This window comes from Sciurus carolinensis, chromosome 1 (assembly GCF_902686445.1).
Source record: "Sciurus carolinensis chromosome 1, mSciCar1.2, whole genome shotgun sequence".
NCBI classification, from domain to species: domain Eukaryota; kingdom Metazoa; phylum Chordata; class Mammalia; order Rodentia; family Sciuridae; genus Sciurus; species Sciurus carolinensis.
The window spans coordinates 160,013,497-160,036,340 of NC_062213.1; the positions used below are offsets into that span (position 1 = coordinate 160,013,497).

The 22,844-nt window shown below is 39.0% G+C and overlaps 1 protein-coding gene across 5 annotated transcripts in view; it reads right to left on the minus strand.

Moving 5' to 3' along the window:
* The window catches only part of Nfia (nuclear factor I A), a 354,467-nt gene extending 333,903 nt beyond the window's left edge, over nt 1-20,564 (minus strand). For 2 of the 5 annotated variants that reach the window (XM_047553754.1, XM_047553735.1), the window contains exons 1-2: nt 14,832-15,387; nt 8,950-9,481 (exon numbers count right to left, since the gene is read on the minus strand). In XM_047553754.1, coding sequence (XP_047409710.1) covers nt 8,950-9,481; nt 14,832-14,858 — 559 coding nt within the window. In that variant the 5' untranslated portion in view covers nt 14,859-15,387. Of the gene's footprint in view, nt 1-8,949; nt 9,482-14,831; nt 15,389-15,594; nt 15,714-20,478 lie in introns of those variants that run through there. The other 3 variants (XM_047553773.1, XM_047553764.1, XM_047553745.1) reach the window with 3 other exon arrangements.
* Nucleotides 20,565-22,844: the final 2,280 nt, after the last annotated feature.

A 22,844-nucleotide genomic window follows, 5' to 3' on the forward strand; every position in this document is an offset into this window, starting at 1 on the left:
TTTCAGATAGTTTTCCATCAACAATTTTAATATGTAATATATTATTTATGAATTTCACTCAGCATAAAAGATATCTACAGTGGGCTGGGGTTGTGGCTCAGTGGTACAGTGCGTGCCTGGCATCTGTGAGGCACTGGGTTCGATTCTCAGCACCACATATAAACAAATGAATAAAATAAAGGTCCATCAACAACTAAAAAAAAAAAGTAAAAAAAAAAGATATCTACAATTTTCATTGCTAATGTGCTACATCTGAGCCCTACACAACTGTTTAATAAGTATGTTACAAAAAATAGTATGTTATAGAGGTTTACATGCAGATACACAATATCTTAATTACACAGTCTATGGTAAGCTCTTTAAGCATCTCCATCCCTCACCCATTCAGAATGCTAAAAAATGGCATGAAGAAGGGCTTGATGTCATCTCACTACTGAGTTCCATCTGTCTATGGCCCTTCTTTGACTTGACTCCTTCTGCAGCCAACATTTTCACAAAGTTGATGAGAATTTGTCAACCTAAGGACTTGTAATGTCAGCTCCTTTGAAAGGCAATGTTATATTTGAAAGTGACAATGAAGAAATCCTGAACGTATATTATTCATTTTATGTAAGAGCTTAAAATTAAATAAATAATCCCCTTAAGACTAAAATACACAGAATTGTAAAAGCTTCCAACAGGGGCAAGAGACAAGTACATATCCACACGGAAGAGATGGCTTTAAATCCTGACATTAAGTATTATGTCTCTGAGTTTGAAAAATAAATGAATAACGATATTGTAACACCACAGTTCCTACTACCCACTGGCAAATACCTTTCCCTACCAAAAATTCCCACTCTGATCAAGCTCCGTGACTCACCACAGATATCTTCTCCAACAGCATGAATGCAATGCACTACCCAATCATGGGCAGGCCAAATTACAAAAGGAAATAAAATCACCCAAACCATAGCAACAAAGACAACAGCCTGACAAAGACAGATGCTACACAGACATTCATACAAAATTTTTAAATAGTATTCATTTTTAAAATGTTTTAATTTCATTTCACTTTTTTTAAACCATCAAGCATTTCGAACACTGCCATTAAAAATTTTTAAATTAATGATATGCTCTGGAAACTGTCTAGGTTTGAAAAAATCATAGATTATTTGGGACGACCATAAGCACTTCCCAGAGACAAAAAGGGGTGGACAGAATGGACCTGGATGCAGAAGACAATGTGGTATGAGTTCTGTTGGTTTTGTTCTAATCTTCTTTTGTTTCCAATCTCACCACTTTACTCACAAGCTTCAGCTTTCCCTCTGCAGCATAACTGACACTTCACAGCCCTAACTGTAAGAGTTAACACTTCCTAAAAGAAAGTCTATTTGTTTGATTCAATAGAAGTTCAGTAGCTTATTTTTAAATATGCCTTACAAGAATTAATATGTTCAAGAGTTAGTGTAATATAAATTGCATTTGCTTATCTTTTTTCCTATTTACGATCAGAATTTGCATCATGCAAGGATGTTAGTTTTTGCACTAAAGCCATTAAGAACTAATATTTCTAAGTTTTTAAAAATGAAAATAAGGTTCAGTCACTTAAGGGCATCAGGAGGAAACCTGTTCCCATTTTGAATTTTTTTCTTTCTATTCTGAATTTAAAATTTTTAAACTAAGAAATTTCATTATTTCCGTGAACATGATTTTTGCTTTCTATTAAATAATTATACATAAAGTCATAAACAAAGAGTCATTTCAGAACAAAATTTAAAAGCTAATCATTACAGAAAGTTAGAAAATATTTCATATATATAGATAGATATGCACAGTAAATTATATACAATATGAATTTTTTTAAATAATGCTTGCTTTTATATTCAACAACTTTCCAAAGCATCTATAACCCATTTATCTAACTTTATTTTACCAAAAAAAAAAAAAAAAAAAAAACTTAAACCTGTGTCATAATGTTTTTGTTCACTAAACTTCAACATTCTAAAAACAAGATAGAACAAGTTACTCCAAATTTTTTACCCTAACACAGACAGGTAAAGACCATTTCTCTTTCTAACCAAGTGAGGCCTCCTTCTTTGGCTAAGGTCTGAACTCAACAGTAAAATATCTCCATGGGAAGGTTCAAATCTTGACTTTTTATTTCTCCTTTACTCAAAGATAGGTGTGTAATGGCATTTAATTGACATTCAATCCAAGACAAGAGGTTGTAAAGAAGGATACAAAATTGATTTGAATTTTTTTTAAGACCATATTATTTGGAATCAGAAGACCTGGGTTTGAATCTTGCTCTGCAGAAGTAACTTGGCTATTCTAAGACTCCCTTCTCATCTGTTCAAATGCAGAGTGCATTATTTATTCACAATGCTGTGTGAAGGAAGGAAGGAAGGGAGAGGGAGAGAGGGAGGGAGGAGAAAAGAAAAGAGCAAGCTACATATATGGCAAAACTTAGTGCAGTGCCAGATGCAGAATAGACACTCAATAAAAGTTCTCTCCCTTCCTTCCTTCCTTCCATATCCTTTTCTCTACGCTCAATTGATCTAGGTCCAAAATATCTACCACTAGGAAAGTGTTTGAAAGACATGAAGAGGAATAAATTCAAAGTTCTCAAATTAAAGCTATTCCACTTTAATCTTCAATTATGATCATCCTAATCAGCCCTGAGTTAGCCCACATTACATTTTAAAGACGACCAAGATTCGTCAAAGTAAGTAACATGGACTAACTTTTTTCTCTCCATTTTATCTTATTTGGCTTGTTTTGCAAACAGAACAGCAAAAATGTCCTCTGCTTAGAGCTGCATGGATTAACTTTTTTCTCTCCGTTTTATCTTATTTGGCTTGTTTTGCAAACAGAACAGCAAAAATGTCCTCTGCTTTAGAGCTGCTGTCGTTGTCACTTGTTGCAGTTACCATTTCTTCGCCTCAAAAGCCATGTTTACTTAACTAGAACATAAATGGGAGGGCTAATTCCACTAGATAAAATGTGCTGTTACACTGTGCAATTACCATAACAAACACAAATAACGGTTTTCTAATATTTGAGAGAAAACTTAAAGAAAAAGTCATTTCTGCCTAAGCAACAGATCAGAAAATTCTGTTAAGTTCAAGGACACCAAAGTTTTGATAAATAATATATCTCTTATAGTCACCTTAGCAGAAAAGAGACTAAAAGTAGACAACACTACTAGCTTCCAACTTAAAATAATAAACAATAAAATCTCAGCCCCAACTCCCCAAACCAAATATATGTGTACCCCAAAGTGACTAACTGGACTCCCAAACTCTAAAAGAATTTTTGCTAAACTTCCTAAAAATTTCTACAGAAACTCCTGAACCCCTAAGTAATCTCTTAGTCCAAAACAAGTTATGTAAAACAAAAATTATGGGAAAATGGATTATAAAATTCTCCACTTGATATCTCACTGCCTGAGATCCCTTCACAGTCATTACTTAAACCAAAACATTCTCCATTTGCCACCAAGTTCACGGTTTTATGTTTCTCTTAACAAAGAATGCCAGTTCATTCATTCTATTCCTCCTCCACCTGACTTCTTCCTCCCCCTCCCACCCCTAAGGATTTACAATTTATAATATATTTAAAACAAGCTCTGACCGCTAAATAACCATGGGGAAATTACTGTTGGAATGGTAATAAACCAATGTTTAGCCCATTCGCTGAACTCAATCTGTATTTTATGTTTTTTTCTTCTATTCTAATCCTCAGAATTGTTTTCAATAATCTATATTGACATTTGTGAGCAATTAGAATTGCCGCTGCTTCTGTGCAAGATTTAAAAAGCCAGCAGGCTGTTCTGCATCCTCTGGAAGCAGCTTGAGGCCCTAACCAAGTGAAACACCCAGTCCTACTGTGTACAGCACTGACCACAACAAAGGCTGTGGTTTCTCCCACACTAGCCTTAAATAGGTTTAAATTAATGCTATTCATCACTGGGTGGAAAGGAAGACAAGGCAAATCCATGCCAGCAGCATTGGGAAATTTTCTAACCAACACACTCAAACCTCTTAGCCATAAATGAACTGACCTCCATGCAAAGACTTACTCCAGAAAAACTTTTTCTCTCTATTCCTATATACTCTGCCTCTGAACTTCCGTCTTTTTCACTCCTTTCTAGATAAAGGATTTTATTACTATATTCTAGACAAAGGATACTGTTGCTGTCCTCAAGTTATGCAGAAAACACTCAAGAATATAAAGCCATAATTATTCCAAGCTTGTTGGTTGCTGGTGCTATTTTTTTAATAATTAAAAGATAAATTTAAAATCTTAAAAGTCATGTGCATGTATTTATAGATTAGTCAGCCACAAAATACACCTTGAGTTTATCTTTAGGTCAGAGTTATAATCTGAAATACAACAACATTTTTATTCTTTATTTTAAATATTGCAGTACATTAGTCTTACCCTGCCTTTTCCAAACATACTTTATTACCATAAATCACAGGATCAACTTTCAGCTAGGGAGTTTATTAAAGTACTGAAGAAGTTTAATTATATAACATATAATTCTAGACTTGAGCGTAAACACACACACATACACACCTGCTAACAGAACATATTGAATATATTTCTACATATATAACACTTCCTTAAACTAATGTGATAAGTTACCTAAAAATTAAGGCATTACCATAATTAAGTTGGCATAAAATTATAAACCATAACAATCTAACATGACTCATTTAAAATTTTTAAATGGTTAGTCTATATGTACTGGTAACCTTATCCACATACTTATTCTGTATTTAAAAATACTAGCTTTTTTAAAAAAGAAATCATTCCCACTGCCTAAACAGCACTCTGGGTACAGCCTGGACGTGCACACACATGCACATGAAGCACACACACACACTCACAGACACTCCTAATCTTACACCTGCTCTGAAGCAGTAGGAAGTGAATTCTCAATCTGTCAACATGACCATCTGGTCTATCTGCATATCACGGCTTTCTCTATTACTATATGAAGGAATGGCAATCACGAAGTCAAAATAAAACTAAAATGCACCTGAATGGAAGTATCTCTCTTTTGGTTGAAATGGAATAATATGTGGCATATCAGAGCAAAACCAGCAGTGCTCTAATTTAAAATGAGCATTCCCGACAGCATAATTAAGTGAACAATATGGTACAGATAATATGGTAATCAGTAACTCTGCTGTACAGGTTTACAGTACCAGTATCAAACTTTGGAGACCCTGAAACAGCTTTCTGTGAGTGACAGGACCTCTGCTGTTCCTGGTCCAAGCATAATCAAGTGTGGGTAGAGCAAGCAGTTACCACTGTAGCAAAAATTACTGTGCAAGCATTCACCTTCTACCTTAAAAAGAACAAGTACTCGCACTGCCATTAGTACAATATCGGTTTGCTTTGTTGTTGGCTAATTAACAGTTACAGCAATTACCTGTCAATTTTTGGTCACTTATTAGTCTTTCAAAGTGAATTTTAAGACCACTAAAAATACTTCCAGTCTTAGAAAATTCCTTACCTGAAAAAAGTAAAGACGGCTCACTGTGATTTAGCTTTGGGGCCTAATGCCACCCCAAAATTAGCAAAAGCCCTAGTTGAATGAAACATAATTGCATTTGTTTAATTTTAGTTTTTAAATGTCATCACACAGCTGCCCCAGAGCTTTCATCCTGCCCCACATCAGGTAATAACTACCAAATACAAATTGGTGACACTGTCATTCTGTGACATAAATACAGCACACAGATCAGTCCAAGAGAGGAATCTTAAAAAGTCTAACATCTTAACAAAATTTAACTAACTCCTACTGAGAATCTTTGCAAAATCTGATTACATCACCTGAAGTTATACAGAAGCAGTTTAAAAAAAGAAAAAACTCTCCAGAAAGTTCTCGGTTGAGTGCCTACTAATGAACAAAGGTTAACTTTATCTAAAAGGTCAAATGCCTGGTGGCTAAGGTTATGACCTTAACAACTTAAATTGTGACCTTGCCACGTGCCGGTATATTGTAGATCTGATACAGATCATCTGGTAAAGACTGGTCATAAATTAGCTTTACTGTTACACGCCCACAAAGAAAACCATTTGCCACAAAAACCATAATATCTCCACATTGTCATATGATCCATGGGAAGGACAAATAGAGACCAAATTAAGGGCATAAAACGATTTTGTTCTTTTATACTTTTAACGAGATGAAATTCTCAGGCTTATGGGATCGCTCCAATTTCACTACACATGTCACTGTTTATCAGCCACAAAATTCACACAGTTCTAATACCACTGGATTCAAAGGAAAAATTTGGAATGTAGTTTATGTATTATACTTTAGCATCTCAATAAGCCTCAGAATAAATCACCTCTGCTTTTAAAAAAATGATAGATTCTGCATGTGCTTCCAATATTCTCTACGATTTCAACTTTTTACCAAACAAGCAACCAACGCACAAAGCACTAATTATTGTCCACATTTTTACAAGGAAAAGATCTCGTTTCTAGAGCTATCCAGGGGGAGGGGGATTTTAGAAGGAAAAAAATACAGTAGTTTCGAAGAAAGAAAGAAAAAAACTGCACTATAGGTGAAAAGGCCACAATGGTTTTGGCATGTATCTTGAAACACGTTTCAGTCTCTGCCTCCTGCCAATACTGGCAAGTTCTCAAAACTTTTAAGGAGGTAAAAACATTGTTTAGTGTTTACAAATCTTCAGTATTATAACAGATGCTTGTCACATCAGTTGTATGTAAGTTGACCGATCTACCTCATATTTGTATTGGCAGCTTCCCTTCCACAAATAACAGGTCTCTAAATCTTTTAAATCAAATTTGAAATATTTTCAGACAAAAGGCGCTTACTATTTTCTTTTGCAACCTTCCTGTTGCTCTCACAGAGAAGCAGCCATTACTGCGGTCCTGTGGAAACCAATGGCCAGACATTTGGCTGGTGTTCAGGCATAACGAGGGATTCTGGGATACATCAGGAAAACCAATCCGAAAGGTAGTCTGATCCACGCTGCTGTCCATAAATCTTTCATAAGCAATAAGGATGCTAACTCTCCTAAGCAAGCTTCTAAATGTCATTTCACCAACTTCGCCCCTCCAGGCTTTACAACCAGCAATTGCAACCCGTTAGCTCAAGGATTTGAAGCAACAGCACAATACTAAACCATCAACAATGAAAGGTGACACATGTAATGGGAACAGCTTAGAAAGGTTGCATTTCTTTAAATCTAATGGAAATACTTAAATCGAAGTACTGCTTGTGCTGATATAAACTTCACAGGCATTTCATTTTCATGTTATCTTGTAAGGAAGCAAACAAATGATCTATATCACCTGTTGGCACCTTCAAGTTTCTATGTTGACCAAGTAAAGTGCTCACTATAATTTATAAATTACTTTTCCAAATATCTAAAAGATAAACACAAGATTTTAAAGAGTGCTCCACGAAAACACTTGTGACATATATACTTTTTGCAATCTCATGCACTTACATATGCAAATAAATTTTTTTTTAATTTTGCTTTTGTCATAGACAAAAAACTAACAATAGGATGAAAGAGGGTTAAGGAAAGCACACTTGTTCCTGTTTAGACATCACTTGAGAGGTATTGCTTTTTCATTTTTGCTACCCAGATATGGCAAAAGCAACAGGCACTTCTTATAATTGAGTATACATTTTCAAAAACCCAAATATTTGAAACGCTTACAGAGCACATCCTCTAAAATACTCATCTATCCCCTGCCAACGGAATGCAAATGATGATGTGACATGCTTGCAAAATTAATTTCTCCAGTTTCTTAAGTAAGGACAGATGGATAACAAAAGTTCTTTTTAAATCAAATATCAAAAAAAAAATAGCAAATAGAATATTAGCTGACTTCTTTAAAAATCAGCTAACATTTTGAGAACTTAAAATCTTTTGCTAAGTAGTGCAGTGTTGACTTTATAGGTATTATCTTCTCTCTCCTCTATGGACAAAGTACATAAATAAACGAACCCCAAAACAGCCCTCTGGTAGGATTCCACAACTTACTTTCTTCCATCTGGCTCAAGTAACTGCCATGAAGGCAATCTAGCAAGACTGATATGTACATATAAAAGTCAACAAGTTACACAAGACCTGAGCTCTCCCATAACACAATGAGTCTTTTGTCTAAAACAAGATGAAAGGAACAAAGTAAAAATGCATTATTTTATCCAGTCCTCAATAGTTTTATCCTGAATGTTGTTCTAAATGCTGAAACATGATCAGGTGAAACATGCCTTAAAACACAATAACAAATTTCATTTAAAAATCAAAACAACTCATTGCATCAATTATCAATAGTGATTTCTCAACGTATTCATGCATTGTACAGGCTGGTTATTTTTAATATTAACCCTTCCATCATTTACGTAAACAGTCTGGTTGGTTCGTTTCCCTTAGTTATTGGAGAGGATACTAAGAATTCCTAAATACAAACCCACTAAACTTGTGTTTTAATATGATTATCTTTCCTTTATAACTGATCAGCAATTTGATAGTAATCTTACCTTCAACTAACTTCTTAATTGGCAGGGGGTTCAAGAGGCCCCAGTGGGTTACATTACCCACAGAAAAAAACTAAAAAGATTGCCTCAAAACCACACTAAAATACCTTCTTTACTACAAGGGTTTTCACTATGCTTCTCTCACCCCTCATCAAAAATTTTGATTTACACTTCACACCTGTCTGATACCAACACCTTGACAGCACCACTTACCAAAAGAACTGAACTTAGAATTCTCTCAAAGCTAGGCTTTTCCACCGAAATGAAGGTGACAGCTCAGCCACGGGCCTTCAGGCTACTCTGATTTTGGTCTATCTCTGAAACCATAATGACCTGTAAGTTGGGGAGCTCAAGAATGGCGAAGTACACACAAAAGCATCAAGAAACACACAAAAGAAAGCAGAAGTAATTCTCACCATCGCACTTACCTGCTGCATGCACAAAGTATGCCAAATATAAATCGAGTTCCTTAACAGAAACCCCTATGTGATGGGGTTGGACACAGAGCCCTGGATTAGAGCATTGTGGGGACTTTACAAGGCGCTCGCCATCAGTACTTTCCAGCGGAATACCTTTAAACAAGATCACCATAACAAGGTCCAACCTCCAGACTTTATCTGCCTGGCGGAGGCAGTCAATTCTTCGCATCTTGCCTTTCTGGTCTGGGTTGGAAAGAACACAACATGGAGGTTTTTTCCCTGTAACTGTAAGAACAAAATCCTCTCGATACTCAGGTCGGATATCTTTCCGTAACTTTGCCAGAAGTCGAGATGCCCACTTCTGCTTGACCTCTGGTTTTTCACTTAGCAATTCATCCTTCACGGCTCTCTCTTCTTCTTTTGACATACGCTTTTCATGTTTTTTGAAGTATTTTCGTTTTCGGGCCTGCAGGTTGAACCACGTATAGGCGAAGGCTCGGACGTGAGGCAGAAGTGCTTCGATGAAAGGATGAAATTCATCCTAGGGAGAGGGATAAAACCAAAAATATGAATAGACTGAAAAGAAGAGGAAACAACTTTCTTTGGAGAGTTACCTTAAAAATATCCCTCATTTCACTTGAAATTCGATTCAAGTATTACATTACCAAAATCATACATAAAAGACCAAAGGGAAGTCAGGGGACAAATGATCAATATCAGTTCTCATGATCAGAAAAAAAAAAATTGCTAATTTTTAAAAATGTTCTGATACGTTCACCAAAGTGTATCAGCTTCTGTTGTTGGGCCTAGTCCCCAAATCCCTTAGGTAGTCAATGAAGTTCATGTAAATGCTTATAAAAATATATAATCTTAACCCTATTTCAAGGAAGGAATATCTAATTTTGTCCCAGCCTTGACCTCACCACTTGTAGTACAGCCAGGGCCCGGCCGCCAGATTGGCAAATCCTAAACATTTAGATGCCAGTCAGTGTTTATGGAAGTCTAGGAGCAAAAATCATCTCCACCATCAATGAAAACAAAGGCTTTCCCTCTAAAAATATCACATGCAGACTGCTCTGTTTCTTATTCATTTTGGAAGTATTGTGACTCCTCTCTTAAATATTACAGTTGCATATGATTTTTGAGTCAGAAAATTAGAAAAATTTGGCAGATCCTTACAGAAAAGAATAATTGGATATTTATTAGGCTAAAATAAAAAATGTACGCCAGAGACATAATTGCTGATACTATAGGAATTAAACCAAAAGGGAAAAAAAAAGTGTACATGCCAGAGAGTAAATAGAATGCGTCACTATGACAATACTGTTACAACTAAATACGTTAAATTTGCTGATGTGATTGAGACGTGCCTTCAGTAATAATCATTCCTAAAAATTGGATCATTTAATTTTGGAAAACTATTTCAGTTTTTTTCTCATAGGGAGAAACAGAGAATCTAGTATATTCCATGCTCATGAGACTCCAGTAATATCCTCTTAAAATTCAGGTAATTGGAAAATAAAACTGAATTTAAAGCATTTAAATTGTTTTTCCTGTTTTACTTAAAATGTTAGATTCTTACACTGACATTGAGTTAGGAAGTATAAATATAAAAATAAAGAAAAAATTAAATAGTAACCTCCACAAGGCTTTCGGAGTACACCTAACTTCTGATTAACTAATTCATGATAACCTTACATAACTTCTTTCTGCCACATAACTGCCCCAAAAAGATAATTTACTTTTAAATAAATGAGGATAAGAAACTGAAGAGATATTTGATGACTTTTAAAGGGTGTAAGACAAATATTGTAAAATGTATTTTTTTTGGTTTCTTATAACAAAGTAAATATATACTTTTCAGGCACAAGTAATTGTAATGTCTAAAATATTGTTACTATTAAAGCAATTATAAAATTGTTTAGTATTCAAATGTAAACAGAGTAAACTGGTAAAATATTTTAATAGTCAAATCTATTAAAATTTTACAAATTATAATTAGTCATCTAAGCACTGCATATGACTGATTTTTTAAAAGCAAATATATATTAATGTAAAATATAATAAATCACTGCAATAATTGACATTAATTTTTTTTCTCCCTGTCTGAATTTCGGGCTCCATGTTTCAAGTTTAAGTTTGAAAACTGCTCTTTTTCAATAAAAGAATCCAAAAGAGAAGTAGTCAGCTTTCATAAGATATGTGCATTCTTCAAGTGGAGGGAGAAGAGAGAAAAATACAAGAATTGTATTTTTCTTTACCATAAACCATTAGCATTTTTTAAATTTCTGATGTTTGAGAATCTTTCTTATTCCCATACTTTAGAAGAAAGAAATAGGGGGTAAGTCACAGTTTATCTGCTAAAGGTATATGCCAAACCACAAAGCATTTAAACATTACTAAATTCTGAGCTCATCCTTGAAATGTTCTAAAATATACAAATTTTAAGTTTGAAACAGTCCTTCACATTGACTGATTTTCTTATATATACAAGACATGCTGGGGACCAAGATTCTGTGGCGTTACGCAAAAAACTCCTGGAGTCTCCCTTCAACGACACAGTGAGCTTTCACCAAAGGGAGGATTTCATTTTAACATCTCAGTCCCATTTCATAATGCAAGGAATAACTTAGCTCCAAACAATTCATATCTATGTTAAAACATTACCTCAAAGCTTTATTAATGATAATAAAAAATTTAAAACATTATAATATGGCATTTTATGTGTCTGAAGATTTTTAAAATGCTCCTCAAAAAACTGCGAACTGCAAACTCCGTTCATTCGTGCTCAGAAGCATTTTGTTTACCTGCCAACCAAATGCCCATACATCTTATCATAAAAATCTGTAAAGGAGGCCAACTATGTCAACTAGTCATTAAGAATAGTCTAAGTCACCAATTTTGCATCAAAATTATTTATAACATATTATTCCCCAAAGGTTTCTAGAATATGTCAATAAAAGTGTACAATATTCTGTATAACTTTACTCACATGCACAATTACAGTGCTCGTTAATTTTTAAGAATATATCTTTTTCAACTTATGGTTAGAAACACTACAGAACATCAAAACTAAAGAGTGTCATTAGCTTGCAGGAAATGTCCAGGGATAACATAAATGATAAGGTTTTTTTTTCAAATTACATGTCCTTATAAATCACATTGCTGAACAAAATACCATAAGCTATATAATACTTGAAATTATTCAAGAGAAAACAAAAAGAATATTTTACATGCATAGTTGGTGAGAATGTTACAGGCCACCAATAAAAACAAACCTAAAAACCTGTTCCAAAAGCGGTATTACTTTGAATCAGCATCTTAAATGTTGATCTGCTTGAAAGCAGGCCAAGTTTAAGAACCACAGAATAGTGATATTTCTGGAAACTACTTTTTTAAAAGGTTCACCTATAAATTTGTACTGGGTTATCATTATGTAGCCAGATACATGACTTAGTTATGATATCCCCATCCTTGGTTAAAATAAGATGTTTGGTATTTTCCTGGTAAAGTTTTGTAAAATTATACACAAGTAAGTGGAGTTGTTCTTTTACTTACAGTACTTTTATCACTATGCTTACTGGATTTTTTTTTAAATGAGCAATAAACTACTAAGCTTTTCTTCCTAAAACTAGCTCTAAAGTGTTATAAATATTCCAGAAAATTAAATAAATTGTAAATTATTTTTTAAAAAAACTCCCATAAAATAAATGAACCTTCATTCACTATTTATTGTACATTTTTTCCACAAACTTTTACAGCAAATGTTTCTCTTAGTGGTATTTCAGAAGGCCTAGTGAATGCATCAATCAATTCTACCAAATATGTAGGAAGACAAAAAAAAAAAAAAAAACTTCTTAAATGTGATAATAGGTCACGTACAAAGAGAAGTCCACTTTGTTAAATACCTGACTATGCCCTGGGCCTGCATGTATACACAGGTATCCTCACATATGCACAATCCCAAAATACAAGTTTATCACTTCAGAACTCACTTAAGGAGACACTAAAGTATCTGTTAAGGTCCTTGCTTTCTATTGCAGCACATTGGTATTATCTACAAGTTTTATGTGTTGCAAACTTTTGCCAGCTAGAACTTCAGCCTTCGAATCTCAGCATTTTCACTTAGTCTTTAATTCATTCAAATTATCTTACACTTTGCATCTTATCCATATGCAATTGTGAACCTTGCCAGAAGTGGTTGGAAAAGTTTCATTCCACACTTCCACAAGTTACTAAAATAGGAACTTTGAAAGTTTGTTAAGGGGGAAAAACTTTTACAATAAGTAAAAGCAACTGCTATCCATTATTAATGGTAGGCCTAAATCCCAAACAGACCATTTCAACATAAAGATGCATTTAAGAGTCTTCTGAGATCAAATAGCCGCATTATTACTGTTAGATATTGCAATAAGAAGGGCTGTCATGTGGGAAATAAATCCAGAATCGAGAAAGAAAAGAGAAAACTAGTGATACTTTTTAGCCTTCCAAAGTATTCCGGTTAAACCGTTATCTCCCGCTAAATGAAGGCAAGAAGTGGTAGCAGGTTTTGCTCTTTTTTTTGTTTGTTTGTTTTGTTTTGTTTTGTTTTTAAAAAGGTAGTGGTGAATAAACATTTTATTTGAAACATATAACTTCATGTAGGTGATTAATGGTCTGATCGCAATGTACCAAAGCAGTATGAAAGCTCACACTTTGCTTTAAGAAAAAACGCAAAAATCACTGACTTCATGCCTTTTAGTCAAAGAAAATAAATAATATATTCAAAAGAGACCAGATTTGGGGCCGCGAAGTAGCAATATTTTGCCTGGGGGTGGTGCAGACGAGGGAGGGATGGACTGGGAGGGCACGAAAAGGAGGGGCGGTGGGGCGAGAGAGCCCCACGCTCCGAGTTGAGTCGGAGGGGAAAAGTTGCCCCCGTCCTGCGCGCGGAGCGGCGGGAGTAGCGCAGAGGCGGCGGCGGGGGGAGTCGCGTCCGGCCCGGGCCGCTGCTCGGGCTCGCGGCCGGGAGCCCAAGTCGGCCCGGAGCTCCCCAGCCCGCGGCCTCTGCCGCTGTCCGCCCTGCGCAGCTTGGCCTTGTCCTGGCCGCGAAACTTTCACTCGGGGAAAGCGAGCGAAAGAGCCACCAGAAAGGGGCAAGGACGAAAGCTCCACCCGGCCGGCGCAGAGGGACGCGCGTCCACGCAGCCCCGCTCGGCCGAGGGCTCGCCGCCGCCCGCGTCCGAGGGGCGCTGTCCGGGCTGGGGCCGGGACGGCGGCCCGCGTCCCTCCCGCGGCCGGACCCCGAAGGCTGACAAACAATAAACAAAAGTAAGAGTTTGGGGAGGTGCGGGCTCTGCGGCGGCGCGGGCTCCGGGAAGCGGGCCATGGGCGCAGACGCCGGCGTCTCCCCGCACCCGGGGGCTGCAGCTGCCCCGAGCGTGCGGGGTGCGCGGTGGGCTCTGTCGACGGCCCCCTCCCCGGGCGCCGCGGAACTACAGGAACCCTGCCCTGGGCTGCAGAAACGCTGAGTCCAGATTTCAGCGTGTCATGGACTGCAACCCCGCTGAAACACGTGCGGGGCGTCCGAAAACACCGCCGTTCCGCAGTCGGTCGCCCCGATATTAATTAACGCATTAATAAGAGGGCGCCATTAGCCATGTGCCCACACAAATGGCCGTGCAAGAGGAATGCACCCGCATGGAAACAAAGTTACTTTCTTCAAGCTGTAGCCCCCCCACGGGCACACGCGCGCACACACACAGAAACACGCGCAGACACAGGCACATACATGCCCCGGGCCGAGCCTGCGTGACGGTCCCGGGTCCCCCCTGCCCAGCCCCGGACAAGCCCCCGCTACCCGACCCCCCCGCCACCCTGCCCCAGCCCTCCGCATCCAAACAGCTGCTTACCTGGGTGAGACAGAGCGGAGAATACATAACTGCCGGGCGGTGTGGTGTGCGTGTGCGTCTGGGTGTGCGGTTGGAGGTGTGCGTGAATGTGGGTGAGAGAGGAGAAAGAGGGAGAGAGGAAAAGAGAGGGAGAGGGAGAGAGAGAGAGAAGGGGGGAGAAAAAAAAATCAAGCCTGCTTCTTGCGTTCACATTTCCAACTCGGCTCAACTGCAGCCAGCCAGCGCTATTGCCGCTCCATGAGCTGAACTTTAACCCCGCCTAGAGTTTCCCTACACTCCACTATACATGTCTACTGTACGCGGGCGTTAAAGGCATAGCGCACCCTTTCCCGCTCCCGCGCCGGCCCGGCCGGGTGCCCGCGAGCTGCCCGCGCGCCCGCCTCCGCCTCCGCTCTGCACCGCACCGCACAGCCGCCGCCCGCTCGCGCCGCCGCCGGCGGTGGGGGGACGTGGGGGAGGGGGCGGCTGCGGCGCCGCGCGGCCAGCCCGGTCCCCAGCCTCCGCGGCCGCTCGCGCTGCCCGCCCGCTCGCTCGCTCCCTCGCTCTCCCCCTAGCTCGCCCGCTCGCTAGCTCTCTGGCTGGCTCTCTCCCTCGGCCCCCCCACCCCCCCTTCCCCGCTCAGCGCATTACTGGGTAACGCAGTGAGGAGCAGTTACAGTCTGTACTCCCGGGCAGCTATAGGCTGCCACAGGATGTGCTTAAGCAAACAAAACTACTTTTCCTCATCCCCATCCCCCCAACCCCGCCGCAGACCTTCGCGGACCTCGGTGGAGGATTTGGGCAACTTTGCCAGGACGCCCAGCACCCCCTGGGCCACTGTGTGGGCACGAAGAGCACCGAGGAGGAGGCCGGGCGGCACATTTGCATGTATGCAAATTTCTTTTAAAAATCAGACCTCCTAGGTAACTTTTTTTCCCCTCTGAAATGCGGTACGGCTCAAAGCATTGTAATCTCTCCAGCGAAGCTTTCTGTGGGAATAGATTCGTCGGCAGAGGTAATTATGCACAAAATCCTGCAAACTTTGTGCAGCTTCAGTCCTATGGCATTCAGAAGCGGGGGTGGTGAGGAATAATTTCACACAGAAGATTCACCGGATTGGAGAGGGGGGGTCTGGAGAGAGGAAGGCGGAGATTAATGAGCGTTCTCCCTCCCAGGACTCTGGAACTAGTGGGTTTGAACACAGATGCCATACAAAAAGTTCTGTCACGTTCAGAACCAACAGTGGTTTAGCTGGGACATCTTTTTCCTTTCTTTTTAGGAAGAAAAATATATGAAAGGATGTTCCTGTAGGAAAGGGATATATTCTGATCTACAAACAGCATGCCCAGAGATGGACATGGGTTATCATTACCGTCCCTATTCCTGGGACATCTCTGGAAGAGTGCCTTTTTGAATCCCCTTTTTCCCTCCCCCAGGTAATAGTTCTTAAAATGGAAAAGAGCTTCCTGCAATTATTTTAGGTTTGCTAAAGTATTGTTTTGGCAGAAAAGGGGGGTGGTTTTTAGGGTTTGGCAAGTTGCCAATAAGCCTGCTTTTCCAGTTTTTTTTTTTTTTTTTTTTTTTAACCTCATATTTTCTCTCTAGGTTCTCCTCTCCTGGGGGATATGTGTATATATATATATATATATATATATATATATATATATATATATATATATTAGATTTCCAAATCTCCATCCCATCTTCTTCTTCTGCCCCTAGGATAGTTTGCAGCCTGATGCATTTGCCAACCCTTCTCAAAATTCCAAAAGGAAAGAGGAAGGTATCACATTGAATCGGACACTGGCACACAGTCAGGGGAATCTGTTCCTTGGTGGAGGTGACATAGCTAGAGAGACTCTGAAAAGAGGAAATTCCCACTAAGCAAATGAGGATAAGTGATGTGTTAAGGCCACTTTCATTCTTTCGTTCAGACTCTTTTTCTTTCTTTCCTTTTCTTTTCTTTTCTTTTCTTTCTTTCTTTTTTTTTTTTTTTTTTTTTTTTTTTTTTTTTTTGAAAGAGCAAGAATATGTTTCTGGAGATAGGACTGAAATAATTCTGCATTTGTCTAAAGTTATTTTATGCTTGTTCTCTGCTTTGCTGTTAAAATAATTCCCCAATACTCCAGAAACAATCCCCCCACACACACCACTCCTCCTGAATATCCTTGAAAATCTCTCCGATTATTTACTAAGGGATGAAGGGAAATAATAATTCCAACCTTTAATTGAAAAGTTCATTTTTCCAAACTAATCAACTGCTTTTCCTTGGTTTCTCATGAATTTCAGTAAGGAAGAAACATCCTAAAAGCTAAGCCCAGTTACAGAGACAACAACCCTGGCCACGAAAACATTTGCTGGGATCTATAACTAAAACGCGCTCCAAGTTTCCTAGATAGAAGTTTCTGGCTGACGATCCCAACATGTAACTGAGGCACAGTGAGAAGTTATTGTTTCGAGTGTGTACTCTTGGGAAGCTCTCTTCCAGAGCAGATTAAAATCTTTTCTGGAGAAGGGAGGTGTATTAAAAAACACACTTCACATCTGCCTCTTTTCAAAACAGCCAAGATTCTTACTTTTGATTGAATCTCAAAGAAAAAAAAAGATTTTTTTTTTCAAAAAAGGACTGGCACATCGTCCTGTGTGTGTGTGTGTGTGTATGTGTTTAAATGGGGGGAAAGTAATTTAATGCTGATATTTCCACTTTAAAAACTTCTTTTGTTGCAGCAGTGGATATGCCCTCGATTTCCAGCTTTCTGCGGTTAGCAATATTATCTTAAGTAACTTTTGGCGCCCTTCGTAAGACTTTTGGATATGGGACGATTGTTTGCGCCCTCTAGGCAAGGGCTGGATCCAAGTTCAGCACCAAAGCCCTTCACATCCGTTCCTGCTTTCTCTCCTATCTCCGCCAGCTCCCGCTCCCTACCCAACCCCCGCGCGGGAGGGGGGTAGAAGGCGGGGGATACACTACAAAGCACAGTTCCAACTACAGCCTTTGGAAACGAGACTGAGAAAAATACAGTAGAAGAGTTACAGTTACAGAAAGGCTTCTGGTAACTTTCTCTCCAACAGGCATAAATTTAAACACACACACACACAAAGAAACAGATGTTCCTCAAAGGGCAGACTGGGGGTAAAAAACATTTCCAACTCTCTCCCCTCTTCCCAGGTTGCAAAAGTAAATCCTTCTCCAGAGTTCACAAGGATACCAAGACAGAGCAGGGATGGGGGTGACAGAGACTAAAGAAGGCAGGGTAGGAAACAGGTGAAGTATGAAAACTAGTTTACTGCAATCATATAAATGGCCCATTGTTAGGAAGGATAAACCCCTTATTGGAAATAACTGCTCCAATCATTTATTTTGCAAGTGGTAGGAGGCTGCCTTGAAATGGGATTGTCTCTGCGCAAAGGAGGCTCCTGTCATGCTCTCTGCTATCCATATTCTTCCTGGCACAGAGCCCAGCCTTGCATTTACTGTGTTTTATTTGCAGAAACGTTACCTTGCCAGCTTTAGTGAAATCCTCTTAGATATATAAATTACGTCAATAAGGTTTCACTTATATGTACATCTCAAATACCTCTCGTTTTGGAGGTTACTTAATAGGGAGATCTTATTAATATGATTTAGATTTTAATGCCCAAAGCAGTGAAGATAGCACTGGGATTCATAAGTGACAACAACATTTATTTCTGAGGTTCTTACCGAGACTAACTTTATTAACTAACATTTTGCAACATTTTCTTTCTCTAGTTCTTGACCTGCTGGTCACTTATGTGTAGACTTTTCTTATATGCATATAAACCTAAATTGAATCATGTTGCTGAACTGAACATCGAAGTGAATTCTAACATCAAACCGGATTTGACTGAAAGGCCTAAAACCTTGGGAAATAGTTGGATGGGAATTTAATTTTAAAAAAGGAAAGAATCCATATAACTTTCCATTCACTTCCCAATAGAATTAGGTGTCTATGATGCTCAGAGAAGAAGAGGAAAAGGACATATTTTAGTCAGAGGCTGCCAGTTACTGTCTCCAAGACAAGCTACAGTTGGTTCCCACTGGACTGGGATCAAGGACTTGAACAAGAGGCCAAACTCAAGCTAACAGATAGGGAGTCAACAATCTTCCACACTTGCACCCTCCACAGGGGTTGTTGTGATAACAAAAAGAAATGTGAACCAGTCTTACTGTCTTATTTGCTATTGATCATATATACCTAAACAGCAGAATTCAAGAAAAGACAATATACTCCCTTACCCCCTATATACTCCCTCACCAGCTTCCCTCCAAATCTATAAAACACCTGTCACTTCACCTGTGAAACATTCTTTCTTAAAACCATTCTTTTGAGTTCAAGAGAAGCTTGCCCATTTCTTCGAAGGATTTGAAATGCCAAAGCTCCTAAGAATCAGGTGAAAAATTCTATAATGCTGAGTATGCAATATCTTACTTCCCAAAGTTCACTAGAGTCCCCAAATTCAGGCAAGATTTAAGACACAAATTTGTTAAAGAAGTTGAACCTCTACTTCCAAAATAGTTACTAACTTCCTTAGTGTAAAAATAATAACTAATGTGAAGTTAATTATTTCTCTGGCAGAATTTTTCTGAGTTTTCCCAAAGGGAAAAGAAGGCATACAATTCATGCAAAAAAAAAAAAAAAAAAATCCCTCAATCAGCTTTTTCTTCTTCTTAAACTTGCAAACTCTTTCCTATTGTGCTTGCTAAATCCGGAAGAGCTTGTAGCTTTGACAGCTTGAACCACACCATCCCTTTCAGAGCCGCAGAGAACTTCAGATCTTCTCTGCCCCGCCCCCTCTGGCTATTGCGAACCATTGTACACCCAAGCTTTCTCGTGATTGGATAAAGCTTTTGTCAATCTCTCAGGTTGTCTCATTGATTAGAGGATCGAATCGTCAATTATTCTCCCGGTCCAGACATTTCTTTTCGTGTTAGGTTGACTGCTGAGGCCAGACGTCTTTTACAGAACAGAGCACGTACAGGATTTCCCCCCACCCCTTTCTGGAACCGAGCAAGCGCTAGGAGGAAAAAAAAATCTGTTAAGCTCAGCAATTTTTTCAAATCCCGAAAAGAAGGGGAAAAAAAAAAAAAAAAAAAAGGAAACCTGGTCTCTGATGCACATAGCAAAAACACCATCCGCAAAGCTACATCTTTAAAACAAAACCATCACAATAGACATTTATCCAGCAATCACTTAAGCGAGCTAGAGAAATTTTAAAGTCTTAGTCAATAAGCAAAATCATTCTACCATTATTGTTTATAAAATGCATATCGTATAAATGTAAAATAGAAAGTTTAAGATGTACCACGTACCATTGCAATGTAAAAAGAGTACGTGAGAAACTTTAAAATGCTCAGACGGATTGCTTCATTTGTTGTCCCCTTTTTTTTTTTGCATTTTAAAAATATCTAAATAAACTTGGAACCGTTGAAAACCCGGAAGAGGTTTTTTTTAAACGCTGTTGGCCAATTGCAGGCTTCTTGGAGAATTTTTTTTTTTAACTCCAAATCAGAAGGCTTTTGCAATGGCAATGTTTCTCTCTCTCTCTCTCTCTCTCTCTCTCTCTCTCTCTCTCTCTCTCTCTCTCTCTCTCTCTTTCTTTCTCTCCCCTCCCCAAAACCCCCTCCCTCTCCTGAAAAAGATCCAACCTGGTCGGGCTGGGTCTCAGATTCTCTCTGATTATGCCTTGTGTGCTTTGGATTGTACGAGACTTTGCAGAAGTTGCAATCGATTCGGCAGTCCCTCTGTTCCCTCCCTACCCCCTTGTTTATTTCCGCAATCGCTGCAATTTGCATAGTAACCACGCACTAGGCGGCGGCGGCTGCCTGCGGAGGGGGCCGGGAGGAGGCAGGGAAAAGGCCTTGCCCCCTTCTCCCCTCCTCTCGTCTCTCTCCCCGCCAGTCTCCTCCTCCCCCACCGCGTGTGGCCAATAGGAGCCTCTGCCTTCAGCGCAAGCTCCGGTCGGGACACGGTTCTGAAGAAAAGCCCCTGTGTTACTAGGCCCTGCTCACGGGATCGTGTTTTTGGCGCAGTGGAAGTTCCCCTGCATGTGGATCTCGCAGCGAGTACTGAGAGATGTGAGGATATAGTACCTTCGCCTGAGGTTGTGCGGGTTCTGCAAGTTTTAATCAAGTCTGCACACCTGCTTTCTCGGTTTCTTTTTCCAGAGCCTCTCCTGAGTTATTAGGCTAGTTCATGGTGGTTAGTGAGAGATTTAACCTTTATTTGCACTGGTATAGACCAAGAGTTAAAGATCCTCTTTGGTGCATTAAATCTAAAGAGTGCAAAATGTCACAGAGAACTTACAGTGAGATAAAGCATCCACCCTGGGTTTTGGAAAGAAAAAGACAGTTGCTCTATTTTCTGCAGATGGCTGAGCATAGAATTGCTAGGTGGGCTCCCTGAAGAGTAAAGCCATTCCTTTAAAGCAGAAGATACAGTGACAGTCTAATGTAACTGCCAAGCATCTAATTTGCCGATATCCTTACAAATCGTGTGTTCCACAAAGTCTAAGGCAAGCCCCACCCTCCCCACAAGAAAAGAGTTGTTAAGAGTTCTGACATGGGGTGGGGGCGGTTGCCGTTAAATATACTTATTGAAACATGGAGTACTTCCTTTTGCTGATTTGTCTTATTTCATTAACCCAGACTCTTTCTTTAAGACCATGTCATCTGGATGTTTCAATGTGAAAGTTTTGTTGTTGTTGTTTTAATCATCAGGATAGTCTTTGGTGCAGAACAGGGCCAGACAGCTCAAAAAGGAAGGTGTATCTCTTTAAATGGAAAGCGTCACAACCAGGCTTTTGAGCTTTTTGTTGTTGCTTTTATTTATTTATTTTTTTAAGTGTTTGTTTGCTTCAGTTAAGTAGCTTAGGACATTTTGCTGAATAACCAACCCAGTTACAGGAAAAATGTGTGCGTAGCTCACTTGATATTCAATATTAGTCAAGAGGAATAGAAAGCAGTCTAGCAGTTGTCAGATTTTCTTAATCATTCTTGGTAAAGGGACCTAATTAGTTGATAACAAGACTTTACACAGTTGAATTAGAGGTTAGAGAAATCTCATATTTTATTTCAAATCACATTTTTGGCTTTGGTCTTGCACTTCACCAGTAGTCAACTGATTAGCATTTCTGGGAGGTTTCATACTGTACTGTCCTTGGCATTAGACAAGCTTTGCTCTTCTGGCCTGCCTTTCACAGACACAGGTATGCTTTTAACTCTATGAAGCCTGTGGCATGTAATCCAATCCTTCACTAAACATTCATGTCCACTTGGCATACTACTTTCACCTAGAAATACACTTGATGGGACATAGTGGTTTGAGTGAAAAATAATAATGTATTTTTAAGTAATCAAAGTTCTAGGCCTAGTTCAGCTGGTACCAGGTCTTGTGACCTTGAGACCATTATGTAACACTTGTAAAAGAGAACATCAACTTATTGTCAAGAGTGGAGGGCTCTTTTGTCAAGAGTTAAGAACCTCTGAAATGCAAGAGATATCAAGTTGTTTTGCTCTGCTCTGTGTGTTGCATTACTGTGATCTAAATAATCCCCAATGCTAAATAAGCCAGGCCTTGGCCATAGTTGATAACAAGAGTTTTCGGTGCATTGTTGTTAGCTCATTAACTTGATTTACTGGGGTAGGTTGGCACCATTTGCAAAGTGACCTTTTATATTTCCATCCAGTCAACAACAGCATAGGCTTTGGAGTCGATCTTAGGGTTTTAATGTTGGTCATACCATGGAACATCAGTCAAATTATTTAACCTCTGCAAGCTTTAGCTTCCTCCTCTGGAAGATAAGAAATATTAAAATAATTTATGTACTTGCCTATGTGTACTCAATATATGGTAGTTATAACAATACCACATTCTAGGCACAGTGAATGAATAGAGAAGAATAAGACATTATCTCTGCCTCTAAGAAGCTTTCAGTCCTATTGAAGAAAACACAAAGCTTAATAATAATGTAATGTGATAAATCCATTTTAGGTCTATATAAAGAACAATGGTG